Source organism: Piliocolobus tephrosceles, chromosome 6 (assembly GCF_002776525.5).
Source record: "Piliocolobus tephrosceles isolate RC106 chromosome 6, ASM277652v3, whole genome shotgun sequence".
NCBI lineage: Eukaryota > Metazoa > Chordata > Mammalia > Primates > Cercopithecidae > Piliocolobus > Piliocolobus tephrosceles.
Window position 1 is genome coordinate 39435146 of NC_045439.1, and position 12634 is coordinate 39447779.

Genomic DNA, 12634 nt, shown 5'->3' on the forward strand with positions numbered 1-12634 from the left:
AAAAAATACAAAAAGTCTTACAGTATTATTCATTTTCGGCTATGTAATAAAAGTTACCCACAAACAGGTGCACTCACACTAAAGAGGCTTTAGGTTCATTTAAGCTGATTTTATATGTACTTTAAGGTAATAACTATTAGGTGTCTTTCTTGGTGCTCTGCTTTACTTTTGAAGAACTGCCATTTACATTTGCCACTTTTGCCTCTCAAATAATGTACATTTTCCTAATATATGTAAAGTGATTTGAGAGTCTGCAAGTAAAAAAATTGCTAGGACATACATTATGAATAACAATTACAAAAAAATCACCTTCGCAAATTACTGAAGTTCTGATGTTTGAGAAATGTAGTACTTTATTAACTAAACTTTTTGGTTAAATAAAGGCAAGCCAGAAATATTTAAAGTACTGCCTTTGAAAATATTCTAAAACATATTCTCACCTATCAATTAATAATAGAAGTTAAGCAAATATAACCAAATCTTTAAAAACGATTCCAGTGTCTGTAATGACCTAGGTTAAACATTACTTTTGAAAATGAAAAACAAGATTTTCATTGTCTGTGCTCTCATATTGATGGTATAAAAGATAGAACCTTCCCTGCTAACTTCTTACAACATGGGGAAAAGCATTTTTCTGTAAGATTCATCTGATAAGATTTGATCGGATAGACAAGTGATCTGAAAGTCACTTGTCAGGGGCAATGATTTAGACTGAAGTTTGGAAAAGGAATGCTTTAAATTCCCCCTAAGAAAAAATCCTGAGACAATATTAATCCCCCCCTGCCAAAAGATTGCTTTCTAAAGATGTCTGCCTCATAAGTATAGTCATGTGCTGCATAAGGATAGTTTGCTTAATGTTGGACTGCATATATGATGGTGGTCCCATAAGATTACCATATTTTTTACTATACTTTTTGTTTTGATAAACAAATACTTACCATTATAATTGCATACAGTATTCAGTATAGTAACACGCTGTGCAGGTATGTAGCCTAGGAGCAATAGGTTAGACCACGTAGACTAGGTGTGTAGTGGGCTAAACCATCCAGGTTTGTGTAAGTACACTCTATGATGGTTGAACAAGAAAATTGCCCAACAACATATTTCCCAGAACATATCTTCGTTAAGTGACTCATAACTCTATTTAAAACCTTAAGTCCCTACATTGTGAATATATTTACCACTACTGAACTATAAGCTTAAAAACTGTCAAGATGGTATATTTAATGTTATGTGTGTGTGTATGTTTTGTCGTTGTTATTTTAACAACCAAAATAAGATAAAGTAACATAAACCACACATATACACACACACCCCTTAGGGAATGGTTAAGAAAAAAAAATACCCTACTACTGAAAGTAAAATCAAAGTAAAACAGGAAATTTATTAGAAAAGTCTTAAAATTCTTCTCTCCATAATATTATTACTGCAAGCAATACTACCAATAACTAATATTTATTGAACCCACAATCTATGCTAGGTACAATGTTAAGTACATTATATATTCTAGAATTAGAATATATAATGTCTAAGCATTACAAAGACAAAGATTTGTTTCATTTTCTGTTTGCCTCTCCAGATCACATCATCATTCTCTACTCTGTGCTGTGGTCCAGAAGCTGACCTCTACGGACTATTTTAAACAGGTTCCCATCACTTTGGCATCTGGTGAGACTCAGCCAAAGGGAGGGGTCAGTAAGAGATTAGAGGGTAGGAGGGAGACAGAAAAGTAGAGTTTTCATTCCCCTTGCTCTTTTCCTCCTGGGTTGCAGTTTGGTGATAGTTAGGGCATCTCTACTACTGAGGGCAACAGCTGCTGTTGGGCAATCCTCTCCCATAGCTATGAATCTTCCCATGTTCAGGTACCATCATCTTTCTTTGCTCCTTCAGACTAAGAGGTGGTAAGGAAATCTCACGGTTGCTAGCTCCTGGATGCTGCAGATTCCTTTGTTGGTTTCTCTTAACTCCATCTAGACATTGGAGATAGTTTCTAATCTTTAATCATCCTTTTTCCAGACATATTGCTGTTACAGCAAGGCTTAGAAAGTATGTGGCACACACTTTGCCAAGCTGAGCACCTATGCATCCCAGGCTGAGCTGATGTAGTCGCTCATATCCTAGGGAAACAGTGCCGATTGCGCCAAGATACCCTGACCTACAGGTCAAATAACTCTAGTACTCCGCTTCTCTGGAGCTAGACAATAGCCCCTTAGAGTCTGAGCTGCTGAGATACCTCTCTCTCTGGGGAGTTGAGTCATTTCTGTGTTGATCCTTATCCCCCTGGTGATCAAACCATAGCTGTGCTCTGCCATTCTAAGGTATCTGCTGCTGCCGCACCTGGCCTCAGAGTCTGAGGCAAGGATCTGTGTAGCCCCACCATCCAGGGGTCTAGAGTCACTACTACACAGTACCTTATCCACTGTGACCCGAGCTGCTGCTGACCCCTACTGGCTCTGGTTCCTGAGCTGCGGCCATACCCTGCTCCCCTGGCCAAAACCTTTTTCTTTGGAGTTTGGTCAGTACTACACCCTACCCATTAGGTATAAAATCACAGGTACAACCAGAGCACCTGGGTCCAAGCTGCTAGGGGGTGCCTCAGAGTCATAAATCTTGGTTCTTTGGATAACCTACACCCAACTCTGCCACAGACAATGAACCTGAACCCCGAGAACCAGGTGCCACAATGGATTCACAAGACCCTGAGCCTTGGATCCCGGCTCCACAGTCACTCCAAGCACCATTTTTGAGCCTAGTGCTACTGTAGCTGCTTGGAGGGCATGTCAGACCTAACGCCAAGAGGGATCCCTTTAGCTGATTCTCCCTATTGTGTGGAAAACAAGAAGAGGAGGACTCCAAAAACCCACACCAAGGATATTAACAGCCTATGACACTACTACCACTGACACAAACTTCTATGGATTAGGCCACTGAAGTACTCACAGTTATTGCTGACATTGAATGCAACTGAAAAAGCTGCATGGAGACTACACCATTGCACCTGTCCAGAAAGTCACCATGCCCTTTGCAACCAACACACTAAAGGCCAACTATAGGCTTCTCTACAAAACCACCCTAGAAAGTCGGAAAGAAGCAATAGTTCCACCAAGCACACAGATCAACATGGGGCCACAAGAAACACAAAAAAGCAAGGAAATATGACACCACTAAAGGAATACATCTCTAGTAACAGACTCCAATGAAAAGGGAATCAGTGAACTCCTGGAAAAGAAATTGCAAAATAATGATCTTAAGGAAACTCAATTAGATACCAAAAAAACACCTAGTTATAATTCAACAAAATCAGCAAAATAATTCATAAGAAAAAGAAATTCAACGAAGATATAGAAATCATAAAAAAGAACCAGAGATCCTGCAGCTGAATAATTCAAATAATGAAATAAAAAATTACAATAGAGTGCTTCAATAGCAGTTTTAATAAAGCAGAAGAAAGAATCTTTGAACTTGAAGGTAGGTCATTTGAAATACCCGGCGAGAGAGAGAGAGAGAGAAAGAGAAGAATGAAAAAGAGTAAAGAAAGCTTGTAAGACTTATGGAACGCCATACAAGAACAAATATTCATATTATTGGAGTTTCAGAAAAAAAGAAAGGAAAAGGCATAAGAAACTTATTTAATAAAATAATCGCTGAAAACTTCCCAAGTCTGGGGAAAGGTATGGATATCCAGGTCCAGGAAGTCCAAAGGTCTCCAAATCAAGTCATATATAATGAAATCCACATTAGACTAACAGTAGATTTCTCTGCAGAAAACTTACAGGCCAGGAAGAAAGGAGATAATATCTTCAAAGTGCTGAAATAAAAAAATTTCTTACTCTGAATACTATATGCAGCAAAGCTATCCTTTGGAAATGAGGGAGAAATAAAGTCTTTCCCAGACAAGCAAAAATGGAGAGAATTCATTACTACTACACTGGTCTTACAATAAATTCTCAAGGGAGTAATATATCTGGAAGCAAAAAGACAATAATCACTATCATAAAAACACACACAAGCATAAAACTCACTGGTACAGCAGATTAACAAAGGAGAAAGAGAAAAGAATAAAAGAGAATCAATATAGAAAACAACCCAACTGCAATGATAAACAATAAGAGAAGGAAGAAGCAAGGGGTAAGCAAACCCAGAAAACAATAAAATGACAGGAGTCCTCATCTATCAGTAATAACCTTAAATGTAAATAGATTAAATTCCCTACTTGAAAGATACAGACAAGTTGAATGGATTAAAAAAAAAAAAAAAAACCACAACTATTTGCTGCCTACATGAGACTCACTTCACCTATACAGATACATATAGACTGAAAGTGAAGAAATCAATCAAGATATTTGATGCAAATGGAAACCAAAATCAGGTAAGAGTAGTTACATTTATACAAGATAAAACAGACTTTAAGTCAGAAACTGTAAAAAGAAATACAAGAGAAGTCATTCTATAATTATAAAGGGATCAATTTACCATAAGGATACAACAATCGTAAACATAGATGCATTGAACATGGGATCACCCACTATAAAGCAGGTATTATTTATCTAAAAGGAGAGACAGATTTCAATACAATAATATTTGGGGAGTTTGACACCCTACTCGCAGCATTGGAAAAGTCATACAGATAGAAAATCAACATAGAAATGCTGGATTTAAACTGCATTTTAGACCAAATAGACGTAACAGGTATTTATAGTACATTTCATCCAAGAGATGTATAATACACATTTTTTTTTCACTAGCACACGGAACATTCTCCAGATAGACCATATTAGGCTACAAAACAAGTCTCAACAAATTTAAAGGAACTAAAATTATCTCAAATTTTTTTCCAACCACAACAGACTAAAAGTATAAATCAATACAAGAGGAACATTCAAAATTGTACAAACATGTAGAAATTACACAACATGCTCCTGAGCAACAAATGGATCAATAAATGTATTAAGAGATACACAGATTTCCCAAAACAAACAAAAATAGAAACACAGCAGACAAAAACCTATGGGATACAGCAAAAACAGCATTAAGAGGGAAGTTTATAGCAATAAACACCTACACCAACATGGTAGAAAGATTTCAATGAAACAACATAGTAATATATCTCAAGGAATTAGAAAAGCAAGAACAAACCAGATCCAAAATCAGAAGAAGGAAAGAAATAATAAAGATCAGAGAAACAAATGAAATTGAGACTAAAAAACCATAAAAGATAAATAAAATTAAAGTTGACTTTATGAAAATATAAACAAAATTGACAAAGCATTAGGTAGACTAATAAAAAAAGACACAAATAAACAAAGTCAGAAATGAAAAAGGAGGCATTACAACTGATACTACAGAAATACAAAGGGTCATTAGAGACTACTAGGAAGAACTACATGCCAAAAAATTAGAAAACCTAGTAGAAATGGGTAAATTCCTCAATACATACAATCTACCAAGCTTGAGCCAAGAAGAAATAGAAAACCTGAACAGATCAATCATGAGTAATAAGACTGAATCTGTAATAAAGTCTCCCATTGAAGAAAAGCCCAAGATCTGATGACTTCACTGCTTAATCCTACCAAACATTTAAAGAAGAACTCATACTAATTCTTCTCAAACTCTTCTGGAAAACTGAAGACGAAGGAATTCTTCCAAACTCAATCTATGAGGTCAGCATTATTCTGATACTCAAACCAGAAAAGGACACAACACAAAAAAGGAAAACGATAGGCCAATATCCTTGATGCAAAAATGCTTAATAAAACACTTGCAACTGAATCCAGTAGCATATTAAAAAGATCATTTACCATGATCAAGTGGGATTTACCCTGGGGATGCAAGGGTGGCTCAACATATGCCAGTCAATAAACGTGATACATCACACCAACAGGATGAAGGACAAAAACCATATGATCATCTCAACAGACTTAGGAAAACATCTGATAACATTCAACAAACTTTCATGATTAAAACTCTCAACAACTTAGGTATAGAAAGAATGAGTGTACACAGTTAAGGCCCTAGATGACAAACCCACAGCCAACATCATACTGAATGGGGAAGATCTGAAAGCTTTTCCTCTGAGATCTACACCAAGACAAGGATGCCCACTTTCAACACTTTTATTCAACACAGTACTGGAAGTCCCAGCCAGAACATTTAGGCAAGAGAAAGAAATAAAGAGTATCCAAAGGGGAAAAGAGGAAGTCAGATTGTACCTGTTTGCAGATAACATGATCTTATATATAGAAAATCCTAAAGGTCCACCAAAAACTCTTCAAACTGATAAATATAGTACAGCTGCAGGACACAAAATCAACATACAAAAATGAGTAGCATTTCTATACACCAAGAACAAACTCGCAGAGAAAGAAAATGAGAGAGCAATCCCATGTATAATAACTACAAAAAAATCTAGGAATAGATTTAGCCAAGGAGGTTAAAAAATCTCTATAAGGAAAACTATAAAATACTGATGAAAAAGATTGAAGAAGCCACAAAAAAAGAGAGAAAGAAACAATATCCCATCGTTGGGTTGGAAGAATTAATATTGTGAAAATGACCATACTACCAAAAAAGCAATCTACAGATTCATTGCAATTCCTATATAAATACCAGGTGACATTCTTCACAGAAATAGAAAATCCTACAATTTGTATGAAACCACAAGAGACCCCAAATAGCCAAAGCTATCCTGAATAAAAAGAAGAAAACTGGAGGCTTCTCACTGTCAGAAATCAAAATATACTACAAAGCTATAGTAACTGAAATAGCAAGGTTTGGACAGCAAAACAGACACATTGACCAATGGATCAGAAGAGAGAACCCAGTGAGGTTGGAGCCCCCACACAGAGTCCATACTGGGGTGAAGGTTGCAGTGAGCTGAGATCATGCTGGGCAACAGAGCAAGACTCTGTCTCAAGAAAAAACCCAGAAAACAAAAACCAAGAACAACCTCCCTCCCCCACAAAAAACCCAAACAAACAAACAAACAAAATAAGACAGTCATTTATAAAAAAGAATCAAACCTAGCTGTTCTTTTTGTCAGAAAAATGGTCATGGTAATGATCCAGCTTGGTGCAGCATGGACAAGAATATATATCACTATAGTGCCAACTTAGCTTCAGAGAGCTGTATGTGAATCTCCTCAATTTTTGGATGCTAAAATGAGGAAGCTAGGGTTAACACCATTGGTACCATCCTTCTCCTATATATCTCAACTCATTTCTACTGTTAGTCTATGCTAAGCCAAAGAAGAAAGGCATGGAACATAGTGTTTGCCAAACTGCTGCCTTTATTTCAAAAATTATTATTTATTTATTTCTTGCCACTTTTATTTATTTTTATTTTTATTTTTTTGAGATGGAGTTTTGCTCTTGTTGCCCAGGCTGGAGTGCAGTGGTGAGATTTCGGCTCACCGCAACCTCTGCCTCCCGGGTTCAAGCGATTCTCCTGCCTCAGCCTCCAGAGTAGCCGGGATTACAGCTATGTGCCACCATGCCTGGCTCATTTTGTATTTTCAGTAGAGACAGGCTTTCTCCATGTTGGTCAGGCTGGTCTTAAACTCGCAAACTCAGGTGTTCTGCCCGCCCTGGCCTCCCAAAGTGCTGGGATTATAGGCATGAGCCACCGCGCCTGCTGCCACTTTTATTTTTATATATTGTGTGGTAGTAGCAGTTGAGTATTCCATCTCAGGAAGAGGAAACTTTAAAGGGGAGCAGAAGGGAAAGGAAAAAAGTTCTCTGGTTTTCTTCTAGTTCCATTCAGTAAGGTAGGAGCCCTGTCGATCAACCTTCATAACTCACCGGATTGACAGATGCTATTTCCTCTTAAACAAAACAATGGCCCCAGCACACTTCAAGTTTGAAGCTGTTACACTCTTCTCTTGTACACCTGTAAGCTGACACTCCAAGAATCAATTGAGTTTGTTCCCAAACTTGTTTGTGCCAGTGTGTGGCAATAGTTTTAACTGAAATATGTTGTTTAAATGAATATGGCCGGGTGCGGTGGCTCACGCCTGTAATCCCAGCACTTTGGGAGGCTGAGGCAGGTGGATTACAAGGTCAGGAAATCAAGACCATCCTGGCTAACATGGTGAAACCCCAACTCTACTAAAAACACAAAAACAAAAACTTAGCCCTGCGTGGTGGTGGGCACCTGTAGTCCCAGCTACTTGGGAGGCCGAGGTGGGAGAATGGCGTGAACCCAGGAGGCGGAGCTTGCAGTGAGCCAAGATTGTGCCACTGCACTCCAGCCTGAGTGACAGAGCAAGACTATGCCTCAAAAAGAAAGAAAGAAAGAAAAGAAAGAAAGAAAAAAAAGAAGGAAAGAAAGAAAGAAAAAAAGAGAAGAGAAGAGAAGAGAGAAAGAGAGAAGGAAGGAAAGAAGGAAAGAAGGAAGGAAAGAAAGAAGGAAGGAAAGAAAGAAAGAAAGATAGATTACATAAACCAATGATATATGAGTGTGAAAGAGTTATTTTTTTTTTCTATAAAAATTAAGTAAAACCTTTTGGAAACCTCCATTAAAAATGCTGCTAAAAAGAAATGCTATAAAATTAGGTGTGAGTGAGGAAACTAAAAGAATGTAAAATATAATAAAACCCTAAAAGGATTCTGCTCTTCTATGTATTGCAAGTATTGCTCAGTTTTTCCACTTTAAATAAATCAAAATGGAAATCAGAGACATTGCCTTTTGTGTGGTTTACGTAAGAAACCTGATAGAAATTAAAACAGCATACTTATTTAAAAGGAAGACCTTGGCTCTTCATCAAGTTATTGACTAATAAATATTTGTTTAACTTAAATTTATATTTATTTTAAATGTATAAAATAATTTCCCACTTTAACTGATTTTTCAATTAAGTGGCCAATTACTGGGCTCCAAGTGTCAAATGGACTTGTATTTTCATTATGGCCCATTATTGTTTCATTTCTTAATATAAATATATGTATACCTGTTCCCTAGCTAGATCCCAAGTGAGAAAAATTAAATAATTAGCTAAAGAGTTTAAATAATCTACTTCTTCTAAGTTTCCCTATTTGTAACACAAGTTGGGGAGAAGTCTGAGAAGACTACCTAGAAATTGTTCTATTCAGAACCTTTTTTTTTTTTATCAGGAAAAAAAGAATCACCCAATCACAGGTCTGGAAAATGCTTGTAATGCATGCATGTCTGTGAGACATACTAATAATACTATGCCATATATTAATAGATGTAGATTTTTCAATTAAGAAATAATTCTTTTGGTTCTCCTGGGAACTATACTTTCATCCCTTTGATAACTTTCTGACTAATCTCTCTAATTCCCACTACACTGATAGGAGAAATTTAGAATTAGATACCCAAAGTCCATGAAGCTGAAATCTTCAGTGCCTTTCAGGCCTACCAATCTCACCTGTTCACCAGCTTGGGATTCCCCAATGATGAAACGATCTCCTGGGCCATCAGCAGCTGTGAGATGGAACAGAGCCAAGAATAAACATCAGTATGGACCTATAGCATGGAACAAGAACCTAAAATTGGAATTCTAAAATTTGACTCAAATTATTTGATAAGACTTAGAGAAGTGGAATATTTTTCTGATCTCCTAGACTTGACAATGACTTTGTTACTACTGGTTTAATGTTTGGTATCCGCAACTCACATGCACTGATAGAAGTGGTCCTAATTGTACCACTGGTAACTAATTGTGCCACAGTATCACTGGAGATGGTCTTCCTGTCACTTCGTAATTTCCACACTTGTGCTGTTCTAATGTTATTCTAGCCGATCTTCCTAATACCACCTTATCCATGTGTACGTATGTGTCGTGTGTGTGTACACTCATGGATATATATACACATATATATACACACACACACACACATGTGTGTGTGTATATATATGTGTATATATATCCGTAGGTCTCCATTTTTCGATAACAATTTAACTACTTCATACTGTTTTCTTATTTATCTCCCAGTCTGGGCTTCCTGATGTGAAATAGGAAGAATATTCCTTTCTTCATCTGACGGCTGAAGGAAATGAATTATAGAATGAAAGAATTCAGGTAGAAAGAAAAGGTAAAGTACTCTGAACAACTTCTGGTTAATGGTAGAGCTAGGACTAAAATCCAGTCTCATAACTGTAGCACAGTATTTTTAAATAATGTATCAAAATTCTATTTATGAGTTAGAATACATAGGCAGTACTGTATCACATTTTCCATTGGCTATTTATTTTTAAATTGAAAAAAGAAATTCCAGAATTGGGATGAAAAAAGTTAATTAAAAAATATATACAGTATAACAATGGCTAGATGAAGAAACATTCTTGGCGATTTAAAGAGTTTTCTTGACATATGATGTGGCTTTCAGACCAATATGACTGGGCAAAAATGTCATTACCTTCACGTTATCTGCAAACAGCAGAGTTTTGGGGGCATATCTACAAAAAATATATACATTATATATGAATATTTAACATTTATAATCACAGTGATAAATAATGATATTTTCTCTTTTTAAAAGGACATTAGATTAATTCCTCATTTATGTAGCTATAAAGTGATATTTTTTCTAAAGGCTTATATAAAACACTTTATAATGAAGTCATCCTTTTTTTGCATAAATGGTTTTGGTTAGCATGATATGAAGAGGGACAAAAATTAACACTGGGTCCCTTCTGTCACAAGATGTTGTATTTTATGCTTTATAGATATTATCCAAGTTAATAAACTCTTGTTTTTCTGTGTTTTTTTTTTTGAATCCTGTTATATTGTTCCATTTTTACTTGTAAAAACTATCATAGAAGAGTTTTATGGTAAGGTTATTTTATTAAGCCATTTTCATGGGTTTTTTTTTAAAAAGTTTAAGAAGTTTTTACAACAGGCCGGGTGTGGTGGCTCACACCTATAATCCCAGCACTTTGGGAGGCTGGGGCAGGCAGATCACCTGAGGTCAGGAGTTTGAGACCAGCCTGACCAACGTGGAGAAACCCTGTCTCTACTAAAAATATAAAATTAGCTGGGTGTGGTGGCACATGCCTGTAATACCAGCTACTCGGGAGGCTGAGGCAGGAGAATTGCTTGAACCTGTGAGGCGGAGGTTGTGGTGAGCTGAGACTGTGCCATTGCACTCCAGCCTGGGCAACAAGAGTGAAACTCCGTCTCAAAAAAAAAAAAAAGTTTTTACAACAGACATAGAAGTCATTGCTTCAACAATTATCAACATTTTACCAATCTTGTTTCATCTATTCCCCCAATTATTTTTGCCATCTTTCAGAGCAAATGATAATCTTCTTACTGTAGAAAATTAAAACATCAATTATCTTTCAAAGTTCCACACTAACTGCATCTCAAACGTGAATAAACTTACTTAAAATTGTTTCTCTACTAGATAAATAATTATCAGCTTGCTACCTCCTATGGCAACCTAGATATTTTCTCTCTCTCTTTTTTTTTTTGAGACGGAGTTTCGTTCTTGCTGCCTAGGCTAGGGTGCAATGGCGTGATCTCGGCTCACTGCAACCTCTGCCTCCCGTGTTCAAGCCAATCTCCTGTCTCAACCTCCCGAGTAGCTGGGATTACAGGCATACGCCACCACGCCTGGCTAATTTTTGTATTTTATTTCATTTTGTTTTTTTAGTAGAGATGGGGTTTCATCATATTGGTCAGGCTGGTCTCAAACTCCTGACCTCAGGTGATCCACCTGCCTCGGCCTCCCAAAATGCTGGAGTTACAGGCATGAGCCACCGTGCCTGACCCGTTTTCTCTTTTTTTACTTCCTGCACAAGGGGGAAATTAGCATTGTTTTAGAGTAAAAAAACCTGAATCTGAATCCTGGTTCTGTTTATTGTTAGCTTCAGGGACTCTCAGCAAAATTACTAAACTTCTCTAACCTTCAGTTTTCTTGTTGGGAAAAATGGGGATAATCACACTTTTAAAACAATATCTTTGAAGCTCTTTATTCCTTTTATTCATTCAGTAAATGTCTGCTGAGTGTCTTTTATGCCCCAAGTGTTAAATTAGGGGCTGGAGAGAGAGTAGGGGGCAAACCTAGACACTGCTTCTATTTTAGTGCAGTGCCAACCTGTTACAAGGTTTTTCAAACTCTGGATGACAAATGGAGGTAGGCTGTAAAATCTACTTGTGAAGAATTTTTTAATGAAAAGGATAGAAATATATTTCAACACACATGGTAAGGATGACTCTTGTTTCATAAAACTTATTTTTGTTTATATATGTGTATGTATGTATATTTATATGTACTGTATATGTTATATATGTGTGTGTATATCATTGGCTTGTGATGTATAATATATTTAATGTATTTCTTCCCATGGGAGTGATTAAAATAAAACTCTTAAAGTCACTGATGCATCAGGAGAGGCAGATATTAATCAAATAATCACATTAATGAATACATACATACAAATTAAGAAAACTACTCCAAAGCAAAGAAACATGATTTTATGACAGTATACAATTAAAGTACCTGAGCTACACTAGGGGTCATGAAAAGCATGATAAAAGGATTTCTGATTTGAATATGAAGAATGAGTAAGAGCTAAGTAGGGGTGTGTGTGTGTGTGTGTGTGTGTAGGTGGGGAGAGAGAAAGGGAGGGAGATAGGGAGGGAAGGGAGGAGAGGGGGAGAGAGGAAAAG

At 36.7% G+C, this 12634-nt stretch overlaps 1 protein-coding gene across 1 annotated transcript in view; it reads right to left on the reverse strand.

Annotated features, from left to right (window-relative positions):
* Positions 1-12634, reverse strand: part of GPHN (gephyrin) — a 728696-nt gene that overhangs the window by 72064 nt on the left and 643998 nt on the right. The window contains exon 13 of the mRNA XM_026456013.2: positions 9386-9441. Within this exon, the coding sequence (XP_026311798.1) occupies positions 9386-9441 (56 nt within the window). The remainder of the gene's footprint in view (positions 1-9385; positions 9442-12634) is intronic.